We start from the raw sequence: 18805 nt of genomic DNA on the forward strand, positions 1-18805 counted from the left end.
TAGACCGGGGCTAGCAAGTTAGCCTTTGGGGGATGTTGCGATGGGAGTAAATCTGTTTTTGCCTCTTCGTGCAGTAACATCGATAGACCAGTTGTGGAATTAGTAGGGTTCCAGGTAGCTCTAGACAAATAGCAGGCCTAGCAGGTTAGCAGAATGGGCTTTCAGCGGGTGTCGCGCCTGAGGGGCCTGTTGGAATCCTCGGGCAGGTTATGTCAGTATTCCAGTCATAGAGTATCAGCGGGGTTCCGTGCCCCGTATCGCCAACTTGACACAACTGAGGAAAGCATTGGAGTCAGTATGGGCCAGCATCCCTGTCAAATGCTTTCCACATATTATAAAGTTCATGCCCTGATGAATTGAGGTTGTACTGTGGGCAAAAGGGGTGCAATTAAATTTTATGAAGGTGTTCCTATACATTCAGTATATACTAGGCACACTTGATCTTGCACAACCGACTGGGAGTGGAGAGGAAGGCTACTTAACTTGAAGTAGCAAATTCTGAGAGTGTGTGAATAACGCAACAAAGATGTGCTTTTAATACAGTAGGCTGGCTAACGCATACAAAGCAGAAAGGTGGCTGTTTCCACATTTTTCTGAGGGCCAACAAAAATATTTTCATTTCAAAGTACTCTGCCTGACTGCCCGCTCCCAATCGCAGCCCGCCCCGTGTCAATTTGCTCGTCATGATCAATTACACTTCATAGCACAACCTAATTTTTATCTGAGGTCTTGGTTGATTTCTTTTAATTTAACCCATGATCTCAAGGAAAGAAGAACTGAGTTTGGAGGTGGGCCTTGAAATACATCCAGAGGTACGCCTCCAATTGACTCAAATGATGTCAATTAGCCTATCAGAAGCTTCTAAAGCCATGACATCATTTTCTGGAATTTTCCAAGCTGTTTAAAGGCACTGTCAACTTAGTGTTTGCAAACTTTTAACCCACTGGAATTGCGATACAGTGAATTATAAGTGAAATAATCTGTCCGTAAACAATTGGTGTAAAAATTACTTGCGTCATGCACAAAGTAGATGTTCTAACCGACTTGCCAAAACTATAGTTTGTGAACAAGAAATTTGTGGAGTGGTTGAAAAACGAGTTGTAATGTCTCCAACATAAGGGTATGTAAACTTCCGACTTCAACTGTACATATAAACATCAAGTACAGGTTTTTTAAATCCCAGGCCACCAGACAGACTAGGTTGTAAAGGTTTTTAAGGGAGTACATGTAAAAGAAACACCATTCACACGCGCACAACAAACTCAGTTCAAGTGAATAATGTCCATGCTGTTGGAGGGTCGTCAAAATGGCTGTCGCCAAATGGCCGTACCATCTGCCGTTGGTACGTTTGTTTGTTCGTTTCTCAGTAGTCGTTCGGCAGTCGGTCCTTGTTGTCCATTGTCATCAGGCGTCTATGGCACACAGCCCATGGTCTGGTCCAAGCAGATAATAGAGGGGGAGAGGAAAACATGCATGAGCAGGGAACCCTTCTGAACAGAACTATTCAACCAAACTCACACGTTTGGTCCCCCTCTGGCTGTAGGCCATTGGTGGCTTGGTGTGACGTGGACTAGGTGGTGGTGGTAGTGGTGGCACCAGCAGCTGTACGGCAGTGGTGTTCTCCCTCCAGCAACAGGCCAAAGCTGGAACCTGAAAGCTCCTTTTTCATTTGTTTGGTAGCTTGATAATCACCTGGCTGACTTGACCCATGTGACTCATACTGTGGCAACAGGGAGAGCTATGACCACACTGGTCTGGAAAGGAGGTTGTTTGTTAATGCAATATTTGCTTAGAAATTAAGCAACGGGTTTGATTGGTTTTTTCAAATGTGTTTTTTTCCTCGGGAGTTGAGGCCTCTCGTTGTAATGGAAGTGGTCAGCACTGGGGGATGTGAGTGGCTGTGGGTGTTTGCTGTGCGTGTGGGTGTTTGATCGAGAAAGACACAGAGGAGAGCCAACCAGTAAAAGCACATCCCCCTTCATTAACAATGGATTTTGCTAACAACATCAAAGAGCCATTCCAGACTCTGAAGTCAGGAGGACTTCGAGAGTTAGGTGTTAGCCAGGCAATCAGGACCAGGTTTGCAGACCTGGGCCAACTGTCTCCAAGGAGACCTACCAATGGGGAGGATTCTACAATAAATATGTTTGTAAATATAAAGAGGGAGAGGCACAACAAATCATAGAAAACCCTTCCCTTAGCATTTGACCAAAACAGAGGCAAGGTGACACTTGGTCATTGTTTCAATTAAATACTCCAGCTTTATTGTTAAACCATTAACTAAGTTTACTATAATCATAGTTATGAAACACACACACACACACACACACACACACACACACCATCTCTGGATGGGCTGTCTCAAGCATTTAGCGCCGGGAGGTGTGGAGTTCAGGGCTGCCAGGCAGGTGATGTCCTTCTCAGCGACTCAAGCCTGCATACATTAGCTTCACTTTCCCCCAAAGCTCCTCGGCTGCAGCCTGGAGCTGACAACTCTAGGGAGAGAGCAGAGGAGTGGAGCTCCTGGGGAGAAGAAAAGACATGGAGTTTGAGATGCTTTTGCACCTGACACAAAGTCAAAAAGGGAGGGAGAGTTTCTACGAGATCCTAAAGGTTAACTGCTTTTTAAGGTCTTGAAAAGATTCAGTCCTTCTGCATGACTTATTGAGAGAGAAAAACACATTTCCAGTTTTGATAGAACATAGACAGATGTATGTTTAATACTCAAATAGATGATATTCAAACCGAAAAACTTCATTTGATAAAGCTAAATGTTAGAAATAAATAATTAGAAATAAAGACCTCTCACTCTCGACGCCAGTAATATCTTCATATTGCTCTCTAACGTTCAATATAAAATTGGAAGTTCAATATAGAAAATTGGATTCGTAAAATGACGAATCATCTTCATGTGCCAATAATATTACTGTTATGCAGGTGAAAGAGGACCCAAAAGCGACTTAACAGAAACAGAGTTTATTTAAGTCCAAACAGGGAATAACAGAAATCCTCTAGACTTGTAGAGGGGAAATAACTGGAGAAGCGGCCACAGACTGCAGGTCGCTATCTTGGTAGGCGCAGGCCGTAGTGAGACACCTGCTCACACGCAGCATCTGATGAAGGAAAAAACACGACAGGACAGGGCGATACACAATCACAGCAAAAACACGACAGGACAGGGGTTGCAATCACAGCATGGTGAATACAATACAAGGAATCACGGGACAGGAAGGAACACAAAGGAATAAATAGGGACTCTAATCAGGGGAAAGGATCGGGAACAGGTGTGGGAAGACTAAATGATGATTAGGGGAATAGGAACAGCTGGGAGCAGGAACAGAACGATAGAGGAGCAGGAGAGAGAGATAGGGGGAGATTCAAGGGATAGAAAAAGGGAACGAACCAAATAAGACCAGCAGAGGGAAACGAATAGCATGGGGAGCACAGGGACAAGACATGATAATAAATGACAAACATGACAGTACCCCCCACTCAGGTGAGCGTCCTGGCGCATATCTCGAGGAGGAACACTGGTTGGCAACGGAGGAAATCATAGATCAAACGGTCCAGCACAAGTGAACATATGGGTCCACGATTCCGAGAAAGAACCCAACTCCTCTCCTCAGGACCGTAACGAAAAACGATAAAAAGGGAAACTAGGGTACTACTCTAAAAAAAAAATGAGAACTAGGGACAGACTGAGACACAGCAAGGGCAGGGACAAGAACAGGAGAGATGCGATGGCAGGGAACAGACTGAGACCCAGCAAGACCAGGAGCAGAAACAAGAAAAAAAAATTACCAGACTTCTTCTGCGCGCAGTCTGAACAGGGTCTAGCCAGCAGAAACGGCAGGTGTCACGTCCTGAGTCGGCCACCAAAAGCGCTTTGGGGGATAGTTGCAAGAGTGCCTCGAACACCGGGATGACCAGCTAACTTGGCAGAGTGAGCCCACTGAAGAACAGCCAGAGAGTGGAAACAGGAACGAAAAGGAGGTTACTAGGACAAAAGCAGGCCTACGCAGTGTGCGTGAGTGCTTGCTTAACCTGTCTTTCAATTCCCCAGACTGTCAACCCGACAACACGCCCATAAGGAAGAATCCCCTCGAGATCAGTAGAAGCCACAGAAGAACTAAACAGACGGGATAAGGCATCAGGCTTGGTGTTCTTGCACCCGGACGGTAAGAAATCACAAATTAAAAGAAAAACAACGCCCCAATGAATTGACGGGCATTAAGTCGTGGGCAAACGGATGTACTCAAGGTTCTTATGAAGGTGTTCCAAACACAAAAGGAACTAGCCCCCTCCACCACTGATCGCCATTCGCCTAGGGCTGCGGATGGGAGCAGTTCAAGGTTACCCACATCATAGTTAGCAGATGGCTGACAGGCGTGAGAAAAATAAGCGCAAGGAAAGATGTGACTGGAATACTGGGATAGAATGGCTCCCACGCCTACCTCAAAGCAAGACAATGAATTGTCTAGTGACCAGGATTTAACGAGGATAGGAGCGGAAAAACGTTATTTTAGAAGATCAAAAGCTACCCTGGGCGGAACCGGACCACTTAAAACACGTCTTGACAGAAGTAAGAGCTGTGAGAGGGGCAGCAACTTGACCGATTTTTATCGAATGAGGTCTAGAAATTGGAAACCTAAAAAGCGCTGCAACTCGACACGTGATCTCTTGGAAAGCCAAGAACTGACAGCTTGGACCTTGGAATCCATCTGAATGCCTTCAGCGGAAATAACGGAAATGATGAAAAGTAACGGAGGAGACATGAAAAGATGACATCATTTTCAGAATTTTCCAGAGACAATGTTTAAAGGCACTGTAGAACAGTGTTTGCAAACTTTGAACATGAATCTCGATGACGGAGAAAAATCAGGATAATCAAGATAGACAAAAACAAAAATGTTCAGCATGTCTCTCAGAACATCATTAACTAATGCCTGAAAAACAGCTGGCGCATTGGCGAGACCGAACGGCAGAACCCTACTCAAAATGCCCTAACGGAGTGTTAAACGCCGTTTTCCACTCGTCCCCCTCTCTGATGCGCACGAGATGGTAAAACGAAGGTCCAACTTAGTAAAGCACCTGGCTCCCTGCAGAATCTCGAAGGCTGATGACAAAGGGGAAGCGGATAACGATTCTTAACCGTTATGTCATTCAGCCCTCGATAATCCACATAGGGGCATCAGAGTACCGTCCTTCTTTTAACAAAAAGAACCCCGCCCCACCGGAGAAGAAGAAGGCACTTGGTAAAGGTTTTCAAGAGACACAGACAAATAAACAGCCATTCGGGAGCCGACAGAACAAACTCGAGGAGGAGTTCAAGTGAGATAATGTCAATCATGCTGGTGAGGAGGAAAGTTGGCTCGGGACCGACTGAAGATGGCAGATCATGATATTCCTCCGGCACTTTGTTTGCCAGGTTCCTCCTGAGAAGTAGGGACAGAAGAAACGGGAGGGATGGCAGACATTAAACACTTCACATGACAAGAAAGTTCCAGGATAGGAACCTTCTGAACAGATAGAATTACTAGACCAATTAATAGAAGGATTATGACATACTAGCCAGGGATGACCCAAAACAACAGGTGTAAACGGTGAACGGAAAATCAAAAAAGAAATAGTCTCACTGTGGTTACCAGATACTGTGAGGGTTAAAGGTAGTGTCTCAAATTTGATACTGGGAAGATGACTACCATCTAAGGCAAACATGGGGTGGCTTGGCAACAGTCTGAAAGGAATGTTATGTTTCCTCCATGCAACAGTCCATGAAACAACCCTCAGCCCCTTTTTCAATCAAGGCACTGCATGATAATCGAACGGTCCAGCTAGATGGACCCATAGTAGTACAAGATCTAGATGAAGAGACCTGAGTAGAGCTATCACCACCCTGGTACTGATGAGGCTTGCCTCTTACTGGACATGAATTAACAAAATGTCCAGCAACTTTGATAGAGGCACAGGCGGTTTTGATCCTCCGTTCCCTCTCCTTAGTCGAGTGGCTGTGGGTGTTTGCTGTGCTGGGGATGCGAATCCCTCCCAGCTGCATGGGCTCAGTCTCAAAGCCAGAGGAGGGAGATGGTTGTGATGCGGAGCAGGGTGTTTGATGCGAGCTCTCTTCCAGGAGAGCCCCGGTGAAAAGATCTACCCTTCATTCAATGCGGATTTGGCTAGAGCAATCAAAGAGTCCACATCTGAAGGAACCTCGGGAGAGAATCTCATCCTTAACCACTGCGTGGAGTCCCTCCAGAAAACCAGGTTTGCAGACCTGTCTCCACTCACTAGAGGCACCAAGAGGGAAACTCAATAAATATGTTTGTCAAATAATAAAGCCAGGGAGAAGCCTCCCTAACAAAAATGAAGAAAACCCGAATCATCTCCCTTAAAGTTCTGAACAAAACAGAGCAATCAGCCACTTGCCTCCCAGATAGCTGTGCCCCATTCTCGAGCCCAGCCTTTAGGAGTGAAATGACGTAACAACCCGAGAAACACACACACACACACACTTTCTCTAGAGTATGTGTTGGGTTGGAGAGAGAACACAATCTCACACTGCGTGAGAAAGGAGCGGCACTCAGTGGGCTGCCCGGAGTAGCAAGGTGGGTTATTAACCCAGGTTCTGGAGGCTCGGCAGGCCAGGAAGTAACAGGTGGCACGAGACGTAGACTCTGGAACTGTCCAGAGGTCGGAAATGTTCTCCACGGCAAGCCAGCAGACAATTCCTGCACGTGTCCCCGAAAGCTCCTGGCAGTGCAGCCTGGAGCTGAAGTCGCTGGGTCCACTTCCTTCTGTTATGCAGGTGAAGTGGAGCTCCTGGGGAGAAGACTTAACAGAAACAGAGTTTATTTAAGTCCAAACAAATAACAGAAATCCTCTAGACTTGTAGAGGGGAAATAACTGGAGAAGCGGCCACAGACTGCAGGTCGCTTCGGGTAGGCGCAGGCCTAAAGAGACACCTGCTCACACGCAGCATCTGATGAAGGCAAAAAAACACGACAGGACTTGAACAATCACAGCAAAAACACGACAGGACATGACTTATTCACAGCATGGTGAAAACACAAGGATTTCCAGGATAGAACGGAACACAAAGGAATAAATAGGGACTCTAATCAGGGAAAGGATCGGAAAAACATTTGTGGGAAGACTAAAATGATTAGGGGAATAGGAACAGCTGGGAGCAGGAAAGACCGATAGAGAGAGGAGAGAGAGGGAGGGGGAGAATAGGGATAGAAAAAGGGAACGAACCAAATAAGACCAGCAGAGGGAAACGAATAGCATGGGGAGCACAGGGACAAGACATGATAATAAATGACAAACATGACAATTACCAACTGCAGCATTTTCCGGAACTCCACAACTATGTTCCTAGCAGTCTGCCCCTGAGTGGAACATTGTGGTGCTTTGTCAACAGGAGAAATAGTCCCCCTTACTGCTAATGGTAATTAAGTATCCTCTTAAGAAAAAAACAAATCAGTGCGAGGTCTGAATATTAAGTGAGGCTAGATTACACTCTCTTGAAGACCCAGACACATAGCTGGCTATTAGTCTCATTATTAGTTATTAACTGTTCATTTGATCAACTGTGGTATACTTTGACAACAAGCAGGTTTGTTTGTTGAATTTGTTGAACTTTTAAAAAGAGAATGTTGAATCCTTACACAGCACCTGGAAATAACCAGCAGAGGAGATATAGGAGGATGGGCTCATTGTAATGGCTGGAAATTGAATATTTGGAACGGTTTGAAACACATCAAACATTTGGAAACCACATGTTTTACTCCGTTCCATCAGTGGTGGAAAAAGTACCCAATTGTCATACTTGAGTAAAAGTAAAGATACCCTTAATAGAAAATGACTCAAGTAAAAGTGAAAGTCGCCAGGTAAAAAACTACTTGAGTAAAAGTCTAAAAGTATTTGGTTTTAAATATACTTAAGTATCAAAAGTAAATGTAATTGCTAAAATGTATCAAAAGTAAAAGTACAAATATAAATAATTTCAAATTCCTTATATTAAGCAAAACAGACAGACACATTTTCTAGTTTTTATTTATTTACAGATAGCCAGGGGCACGCTCTAACTCTCAGACATAATTTACAAATGAAGCATGTGTTTAGTGAGTCCTCCAGATCAGTGGCAGTAGCAATGATCAGGGATGTTCTCTTGATAAGTGTATACATTAGACCCATTTCCTGTCCTGCGAGGCATTCAAAGTGTAATGAGTATTTTAGGGTGTCAGGGAAAATGTATTGAGTAAAAAGTACATAATTTTCTTTCGAAATGTAGTGACGTAAAAGTAGTCAAAAAATATTAATAGTAAAGTAAAGTACAGATACCCCCAAAAACAATTTAAGTAGTACTTTAAAGTATTTTTAATTGAGTACTTTACACGACTGCGTTCCATACATTCCTTTCCAGCCATTACAATGAGCATGTCTTCTTATAGCTCCTCCCACCAGCCTCCTCTGATACCCAGATACATTTTCATTTTCACATATTGTATCCAAGCCTCAGTCAATATCTAATCTTGTCCAATGAGAGAGCTTTTTTTCTGTTTCGTGCCTGCCTATTGACCACAACCCTTTTGATCACTGAAACGCTTTGAACTAGACCTCCTCAGTGAATTCCTACACTGAAACGCTTTGAACTAGACCTCCTCAGTGAATTCCTACACTGAAACGCTTTGAACTAGACCTCCTCAGTGAATTCCTACACTGAAACGCTTTGAACTAGACCTCCTCAGTGAATTCCTACACTGAAACACTTTGAACTAGACCTCCTCAGTGAATTCCTACACTGAAACACTTTGAACTAGACCTCCTCAGTGAATTCCTACACTGAAACACTTTGAACTAGACCTCAGTGAATTCCTATACTGATATGCTTTGAACTAGACCTCTTCAGTGAATTCCTATACTGAAATGCTTTGAACTAGACCTCCTCAGTGAATTCCTATACTGATACGCTTTGAACTAGACCTCCTCAGTGAATTCCTATACTGATACGCTTTGAACTAGACCTCCTCAGTGAATTCCTATACTGAAATGCTTTGAACTAGACCTCCTCAGTGAATTCCTATACTGAAATGCTTTGAACTAGACCTCCTCAGTGAATTCCTATACTGAAATGCTTTGAACTAGACCTCCTCAGTGAATTCCTATACTGAAACTGGATAAAACTCAAGGAACATTTCTTTTGCAATATGCTTTAAAGCTTTCACAGATAGCACATGTCATGTCAGATGGAATAAAGAGGCTGGGCCACTTGTGAGGAGACTATGTTATCCAAGGTCACTCCCGCTGCAGTGAGAGTTGGGCCATTCAATACATTCCAATTGTAATGTAAGCAGGCCTACACTCAAAGCTCGATCTTGCATTGTGTGTGACTGTAGGAATTGTGTTTGCTTGAGCAGTTCTGTCAGCCATACTGTAGATTGCTAAACCTTTCACACACATCCAAGGCTATACAGTAGCCTATAGTAACCAGCAGACACTTGCATTTTCTACACCAGAAAGGATTTACTGCTTGATTCACATGTATAGAGGATGGCTTCGCCAGATGTAGCTCATTCAGTATGATGGAGGCTCGTGTACTTTTATTAATGCACTGTGTGGATGTTCAACCACACTATGAGTAGTAGCCAGCCAGCTTGACCATTAAAATTCCAGGGCATTAATTTAATCTTGATGTCCATTAAGAGCCTGTGAGCTCTCTGCGTGCCAATACGAGACCCATAGGAGGACATGCAGTGCTAGGCTAACAGCTGTAGCACAGAGACCTAGGTTAATAATGCTGTAATGCCCTGTGGTAATTATGAAGGCAGCAGGTTAGTTGACATAATCCTCCAGTGGTTCAGAAAAGGACAGTAACATATGGAAACAAACCACTTACAGTATGGCTGAGAATAAAACAATCACATATAAGCACATATACAGTGAGTGTACAAAACATCAAGAACAACTTCCTACTATTGCGTTGCACCCCCCCCCCCCTACACACACCCACCCTTTGCACTCAGAACAGCATCAGTTCGTGTCGGGCATGAACTCTATAAGTTGTCGAAAGTGTTCCACAGGGATACCGGCCCATGTTGACTCCAATGCTTCCCGCAGATGTGTCAAGTTGGCTGGATGTATTTTAGGTGTTGTCCCATTCTTGATACACACGAGAAACTGTTGAGCGTGAAAAACCCAGTAGCGTTGCAGTTCTTCATACAAACCAGCTAACATCTTCAAAGGCACTTAAATCTTTTGTCTTGCCCATTCACCCTCTGAATGACACATACACAATCCATGTTTCAGTTGTCTAAAGGCTTAAAAATCTTTCCTTAACCCATCTCCTCCCCTTCATCTACACTGCATAGCTTTCACCTGGATTCACCTGGTCAGTCTGTCATGGAAAGAGCTGGCGTTCATAATGTTTTGTACACTCCAGTGTATATCTTACCATAGCGGAATGATTTTCAAATGCTTTTGATTTCTCAATGATTTTGACAGATTTGAAGATATGTTGTGGTGCTTCTTAAATAAACTGATGGATAAATAGATTGCTATATGCAATCTTATCTATACGCAATGTAGTACAGATCATAACTATCAACTATAATTGCGAAATGCAATTGTAAACCTTGCCCATCTTGAGAGTTGCCTAGCTACTAAATTCAGAAGACTTATAGACAGGTAAGAATACAATACAGGATTTGACTATTGAACATATATTTTGTATAATGAGTATGAGCCTGATACCTAAATATGACTTGTCATAAAAGTTTAGAACAGTATCATTATTCTAGATCCCTCCGCCTAATTTACTTTCTCAGCAAGCCGCTGCACTTACCTCCAAGCCTTTCTCCGTCCGCCTCAACTGGAGATGCTTGCTGTCGGAAGCACAGAGAACCAACAGTGCTTATACATTTGGGCAGGCTACTGTCAGTCTACACCTTGCGCAGTAAAGCGCACTTTTTTGTCCGGGGGTTATTTTGCATTTCGGAGGGGACTGTCATCCAGGACGGATTGGATACAAGTTAGTAAACGTGCTCTGCCTAATGTGAGATTTTCGTCCGCCACTTGAAACAAGAACAACAACAATGGGATCATTTCGAGTGATAATAGGGATTTTACATTATATGGGACTCTATAGTCAACTTAACGCTGCTTCCAAACCGGCTGTGCCCGCAGAGGTGGACAATCATATATCTGGAAATGGTAGGTTTACTGTCGCGGTAATTATGTATGCCATACATTATTCACGACTAGAGTGATTGGGCAGGGTTGACTGATGCCGAGATGATATCTGCGGCTATTGTTTCGAATACGAATTTATGACAAGATAATTTTGTCCCTACAATAATGAATATCTGTAGAATATTTAAAAAACACAGTTCATGAATGAAATACAAGATCAGCAATATTCACTTTTTTTAAATGAAATTGGCTTTTAAGATAACTTCCCTACACTGTTAAGCCTATCTCCGTGAACATTGCTTGGTTATTATTATAAAATGAATGATGTGTTCATTAATGCAATAATAATTTGTATGGCAAGTTTTAGTACTGAAAAGGTGAAAGAGTTGACATCAACCTGGAACAACTGTTACATGTATCCTACAGTAGAATACAATTTTATGAACTCAATGGCCATTTTGTGAGGGGCAGTTCAAGCTAGATCATATCTGACAATGCTTTACTTGGCTCAACTGTTTTGAGCAATTGCTGTTGGCTTTTGTAAATTATATTACCAGTTGGGTAGCAGTGCATCTTGGACCAATTTACTGACAGAACAATACAGGTAAGAGGAAAATCGATGTTCATGTCCCAAAGCTATGAATCAACCATGTCATTTTATGTTTGTTGGAGGATATACAGTACATTGATTGTCTAGAGACACTGGATGCCACCATTTGCTTAGTTTGTCTGCTGTGAAATCGAGGATGGCAAGGGTGTACATTGGTGGCAGGAGAATATTTCTGGAAGGGAGTTGTAGATTTGTGGCAGGTGGTATGAAACCCAGATATGTTAGGTGGTTCAGACCCAGATATGGCAGGTGGTTCAGACCCAGAAATGGCAGGTGGTTCAGACCCAGAAATGGCAGGTGGTTCAGACCCAGAAATGGCAGGTGGTTCAGACCCAGAAATGGCAGGTGGTTCAGACCCAGAAATGGCAGGTGGTTCAGACCCAGATATGGCAGGTGGTTCAGACCCAGATATGGCAGGTGGTTCAGACCCAGATATGGCAGGTGGTTCAGACCCAGATATGGCAGGTGTGAACACACTTGGTATGATATGTTGAGGATTACTCCACAAACTTCTTGTTAACAAATTATAGTTTTGGCAAGTTGGTTAGGACATCTACTTTGTGCATGACACAAGTAATTTTTCCAACAATTGTTTACAGACTTATTATTCACTGTATCACAATTCCAGTGGGTCAGAAGTTTAGTGTGCCTTTAAACAGCTTGGAAAATTGTCATGGCTTCAGAAGCTTCTGATAGGCTAATTGACATCTTTTGAGTCAATTGGAGGTGTACCTGTGGATGTATTTCCAGGCCTACCTTCAAACTCAGTGCCTCTTTGCTTGACATCATGGGAAAATCAAAAGAAATCAGCCAAGACCTCAGAAAAAAATGGTAGACCTCCACAAGTCTGGTTCATCATTGGGAGCAATTTCCAAATGCCTGAAGGTACCACATTCATCTGCACAAACAATAGCATGCAAGTATAAACACCATGGGACCACGCAGGTGTCATCCCACTCAGGAAGGAGACGTGTTCTGTCTCCTAGAAATTAACCCAAGTTAATCAATTTAAAGGCAATGTTACCAAATACTAATTGAGTGTATGTAAACTTCTGACCCACTGGGAATGTGATGAAAGAAATAAAAGCTGTAATAAATCATTTTCTCTACTATTATTCCGACATTTCATATTCTTAAAATAAAGTGGTGATCCTAACAGGGATTTTTTTACTAGGATTAAATGTCAGGAATTGTGAAAAACTGAGTTTAAATGTATTTGGCTAAGGTGTATGTAAACTTCCGACTTCAACTTTATATAATGGAGTTATGGGCCATGTTTTTGTTTTTGAAATTTCTATCCCAATGTCACACAATTGGCCCCATTATTTATAGAAAGCAATAGTTTTAAATCTTTATAAATCAATCTTGATCTATCTTATTTTTTCAAAATGTTCATGGGCCACTACCCTGAAACCCTGAAGTTAGGTTAGAATAGAATACAAGTATATTGTCCATCCAGGAGGGATATTTTCCCTAAGCATCACCTTCCATTAAAAGGATCACATACACATACATTGTCACATAACAAACATTTAATCCAGTCAGTCCATCACACTGCGTACTCTAAAAACATAGAGAGACACGTATACATTAAATCACAACTGACCGCTGCTCCTATTGCACTGTTAAAATAGAGAAAAAGTAGGTAAGAAACAACTGAATAAACAAATCGATATTATCAAGATTGATGGACTTTCCTGATCTGTTGATGCATTCCTCTATCAGCAGTATTACCAACATGCTTAAACATACACTATATATACAAAAGTATGTGGACACTTCTTCAAATTTGCACACAGCCATGCGATCTCCATAGCCAAAATTGGTAGTTTGGCCTTAAGATGAATGGCCTTACTGAAGAGCTCAGTGACTTTCAACGTGGTACCGTCATGGGATGCCACCTTTCCAACAAGTAAGTTCATCAAATTTCTGCCCTGCTAGAGTTTCCCTAGTCAACTGTAAGTGCTGTTATTGTGTCGTGGAAACGTCTAGGAGCAACACCGGCTCAGCCGCAAAGTGGTAGGCTACAGAAGCTAACAGAACGAGACTGCAGAGTGCTGAAGCTTGTAAGCGTGTAAATTTGTCTGTACTTGGTTGCAACACTCGCTACCGAATTACAAACTGCCTCTGGAAGCAACATCAAGAACTGTTTATTGGAAGCTTCATGAAATGGGTTTCCATGGCCGAGTAGTGGCACATAACCCTAAGATCACCATGCGCAATGCCAAGTGTCCGTTGGAATGGTGTAAAGCTTGCCATTGGACTCTGGAGCAGTGGAAACGCATTCTCTGGAGTGATGAGTCACTCATAACCATCTGGCAGTCCAACGGACAAATCCGGGTTTGGCGGGTGCAAGGAGAACGCTACCTGAACCCATGCATAGTGCCAACTGTAAAGTTTGGTGTAGGAGGAATAATATTCTGGGGCAGTTTGGGGAAGGCCCTTTCCTACCCCTGCACACAAAACAAGGTCCATACAGAAATGGTTTGTCGAGATTGGTGTGGAAGATATTGACTGGCCTACACAGAGCCCTGACCTCAACCCATTCAAACACCTTTGGGATGAATTTGAACGCAGACTGCGAGCCAGGCCTTATCGCCCAACATCAGTGCATCACTAATCATCACTAATGCTCTTGTGGCTGAATGGTAGCAAGTCCCCGCAGCAATGTTCCAACATCTAGTGGAAAGCCTTCCCAGAAGAGTGGAGGCTGTTACAGCCCATGATTTTGGAATGAGATGTTCAAGGAGCAGGTGTCTCTATACTTCTGTTCATGTAGTATAAAATGGAGTTCCGTAGAAGCTTACTAATTGTGGCACAGCATTTTTGCCATTTCCCTGTCACAAATCAATAAGAATGAGTGTGACGTATACTGGTGCTGGATGGATTGACTATCTTGGACGGGTAGAAAAATCAATTAGCACGCATCACTCCCCGAGGGAGTTAATTAAAATGGAGTTTAACTGTGATGTTCTCTCCACAGTCTACATCTTACCATCCACAAAAGAGAATGGCTCAGGGGGGGATTTCATAAAAGGGCATAGCTATAACTCAGATTGTACTCAAATCAAATTTTATTGGTCTCATGGTTAGCACATGTTATTGCGAGGGTAGCGGAATAGTTGTGCTTCTAGTTCCGACAGTGCAGTAATATCTAACAGTAATCCAACAATTCAACAACTACCTAATACACACAAATCTAAGTAAAGGGATGGAATAAGAATATATGCATATAAATACATGGATGAGCGATGACCGAGCGACATAGGCAAGATGCAATAGATTGTATAATATACAGTATATACATATGAGATGAGTAATGCAAGATATGTAAACATTATTAAAGTGGCATTATTAAAGTGACTAGTGATCCATTTATTTCAAGTCTGTATGTAGGCAGCAGCCTCTCTGTGTTAGTGATGGCTGTTTAACAGTCTGATGGCCTTGAGATAGAAGCTGTTTTTCAGTCTCTCTGTCCCAGCTTTGATGCACCTGTACAGACCTCACCTTCTGTATGGTAGCAGGGTGAACAGGCAGTGGCTCGGGTGGTTGTTTCCCTTGAAGATCTTTCTGTCCTTCCTGTGACATTGGGTTCTGTAGGTGTCCTGGAAGGCAGGTAGTTTGCCCCCGGTGATGTGTTGTGCAGACCCCACCACCCTCTGGAGACTCTTGCGGTTGTGGGCCGTGCAGTTGCCGTACCAGGCAGTGATACAGCCTGACAGGATGCTCTCAATTGTGCATCTGTAAAAGTTTGAGGGTTTTAGGTGACAAGCCAAATATCTTCAGCCTCCTGTGGCGCTGTTGTGTGGGTAGACCATTTCAGTTTGTCTGTGATGTGTACGCCGAGGAACTTAAAACTTTCCACCTTCTCCACTGCTGTTCCGTTGATGTGGAAAGGGGGGTCCTATCTTCAGCACCTGTGGGCGGCCCGTCAGGAAGCCTAGGACCCAATTGCACAGGGCGGGGTTAAGACCCAGGGCATCAAGTTTAATGATGAGCTTGGAGGGTACTATGGTGTTGAATGCTGAGCTGTAGTCAATGAACAGCATTCTTACATAGGTATTCCTCTTGTCCAGATTGGATAGGGCAGTATGCAGTATGATGGCGATTGCACCGTCTGTGGACCTATTGGGACGGTATTCAATTTGAAGTGGGTCTAGGGTGGCAGGTAAGGTGGAGGTGATATGATTCTTGACTAGTCTCTCAAAGCACTTCATAATGACAGAAGGGAGTGCTATGGAGCTATAGTCATTTAGTTCAATTACCTTTGCCTTCTTTAGTACAGGACCAATGGTGGCCATCTTTGAAGCATGTGGGGACAACAGACTTGGATAAGGAGAGGTTGAATATGTCCATAAACACACCAGCCAGCTTGTCTGCGCATGCTCTAAGGATGCGGTTAGGGATGCCGACAGCCCTGCAAGGGTTAACACGTTTAAATGTCTTACTCACGTCGGCAAGGGAGAAGGAGAGGCAGGGCCCACAGTCCACAGTCCTTAGTGTTGGTTGTTATCCTCAAAGCAGGCAAAGAAGGTGTTTAGTTTGTCTGGAAGCAAGACGCCGGTGTCTGTGATGTGGCTGGTTTTCTTTTTGTTGTCAGTGATTGCCTGCAGACCCTGCCACATACGTCTCCTGTCTGAGCCATTGAATTGCGACTCCACTTTGTCCCTATACCAACATTTTGCATGTTTGATTGCCTTGCGAGGGAATAACTACACTGTTTGTATTCGGCCATATTCCCAGACCTCTTTCCATGATTAAATGTGGTGGCTCTCGCTTTCAGTTTTGCGTGAATGATGTTCTCCGTTTGGAGACCTGGAAAAATAGCCTTTTGTTTCCCTCCTGGATGAGATTGTGTCTCCCAACAGAAAATAGAGCTGCATCCCTTTGGGGTTATGTAATCCCTATGGGAGGTTTTCTATCAGCCCAAACACTGGTGGGTTGATATATTCCCCAGATGCTTGGGAGTTGTGCCTTCATGTAGATTACAGAAGCCCATGCAGTGTTCCAGAAAGCACTTGTTAGACTTGGCCCAGGCTCAGCCCCAGATGAGAACATTCGTCCGTGGCGCCGTTGCCCCTGCTTGGTCCCCTGCTTAGCCCATGTACAGATATGTAGGTCTAACACCTGTGCATCTAGGTGGAACATTGTCTGGCATTGGAAGGCAAGGTGAAGTTGTCAGGTCTAACAACACCTGGTTTCTTTGACACGTGTCTAGGTCTGCTTTGACCCTGTCAATCTCACAGGTTCAGGTCTTGGAAGGTTGTATAGAGACAAACAAGGTAGAAAACAATATAGAGTGCGTCTCCATGTGTACCTGGAAGCAGTTTCCCCTATTTGCATGAAGCAGTGGCGCACCGCCGCTGCTAAATCGTGGCAGCCACTGCAAAAATGTAGATGTATAATGTAGAGGTATCTCAAAAAACATCTGTAGGCCTATACAACCTGACCAGAGCTACTTACCGTCGTGAGTCCATACATTTCCTTACTGGGCCCCCATGTGAATCAAACTCACAGCCCTGGTGTTGCAAGCGCCATGCTCTACCAACTGAGCCACACGGGACCACCATGGTTTCACCATGTAATTGGTATTTACACTAAATTTACAGTCTGGGCATACTGTATGAATTCATAATGCAGTTTTCTTTGGCATTAATTGAATATGACTCTGGCTGTGAGGGAGGGGCCAACAGATTGGACACTCCCACTGTCACAGCAGAGGGTGATGTCAGAGACCTGGTGGGTGAGTGGAGAGGAATGACAGGAAGTGAGAGCTTCGCTTTGTATTTAAGACTGAACTTTAAAGCATCAATCCACAATAATTCTACACACAAATAGTTCTCTAAGACTTTATGACTGTATGATATAGGTTTTCTCTTAGGAAAATGTGATGCCAGACATTTGACCAGCAGCATTTTAATTTACCGGACATTTGAGACGTTGCGTAACCTGATAAGGGCTCAGAATGAAAGAAATCACATTTAGATTATGGTAATTCCTATTAACAGAACATGCAAGTCGAGGATGCAAAAATGTGCGGTCCTTCTTGCCGAATTCTGATGCGTACGTTGAACATTCTAGAATAAAATGTACTTTTCCTCAGCCAATAAGAAGAGTAACAAACAGCAAAATAATTTGCCTATGTCAATCTACTATTCCCCATAGTAGAAAAGTTTACCTATTCTATTGGTCAGCTTGTCGAGAAAGAAATGGCCTATTCCTAACCGACTCTGGGACAACTATGGGACGATAGATCCCACATTCATACAACCAGTCGGCCTAGGCTGTAAAGAAGTAATGAGTCTGATGCAACAGATCAGAACGTTTAGCTTAAAATGTTGATCAACTATTATTTCTTCACATTATATGTGCAGCAATGCATACAAGGCAATAGGCTACGTGTGAATGTCCGTTCCCCTAATGTAATTAGCGGGATACACCTTTGTAAAAAGAGCACAGCACATGCCAGCAGTTAAATGTGACAGATTTAAATATCCATTATAACATTTTGAAAAGAGGGAGGGGAGATCTAATATGCAACAACTAGCATGGGTTGCTTATATTACTAGGATTGTACATTGGCTACTGGACAATGAATTAACGTTTATATAAAATCATTAATTTGATACGATTTTGGCTAGACTTTGAAACAGCAAGCCTCATAATATGTAGTAAAACATTCAGGTTTCAAACAATGAAGTATATGTTTTCATAATGCAGACTGCCTCCAGCTCATTGCAAAGTGTTGTGTGGCACAGTGATGAAGCCTTCTTTCCATTGCCTAACCCTTTGCTGTTTGAGATGCTGTTGCAGAGGCCTTCGTACTGTCTTTTTGCTCAACGGCTCTGTGTCTTTATGCTGGACGCGAGATAAATAAGATCCATAACAAATATCCTGTACAAATGGAAACCCTGGTTTTATAGATGACTTTCTGTGGAAGAAATAGACTGTTTTTAGAACATGAATTGTTGAGAAATATTTACTATCGAAGTGTTAGTCTGATAC

The 18805-nt window shown here is 43.2% G+C and overlaps 1 protein-coding gene across 1 annotated transcript in view; it reads left to right on the forward strand.

Moving 5' to 3' along the window:
• The first annotated feature begins 10853 nt into the window (after positions 1-10853).
• LOC124027244 (V-set and transmembrane domain-containing protein 2-like protein) overlaps positions 10854-18805 on the forward strand; it is a 41784-nt gene continuing 33832 nt past the window's right edge. Inside the window, exon 1 of the mRNA XM_046339710.1 lies at positions 10854-11211. Within this exon, the coding sequence (XP_046195666.1) occupies positions 11094-11211 (118 nt within the window). The 5' untranslated portion in view covers positions 10854-11093. The remainder of the gene's footprint in view (positions 11212-18805) is intronic.

The sequence above is a fragment of the Oncorhynchus gorbuscha genome, linkage group LG03, assembly GCF_021184085.1.
Source record: "Oncorhynchus gorbuscha isolate QuinsamMale2020 ecotype Even-year linkage group LG03, OgorEven_v1.0, whole genome shotgun sequence".
NCBI classification, from domain to species: domain Eukaryota; kingdom Metazoa; phylum Chordata; class Actinopteri; order Salmoniformes; family Salmonidae; genus Oncorhynchus; species Oncorhynchus gorbuscha.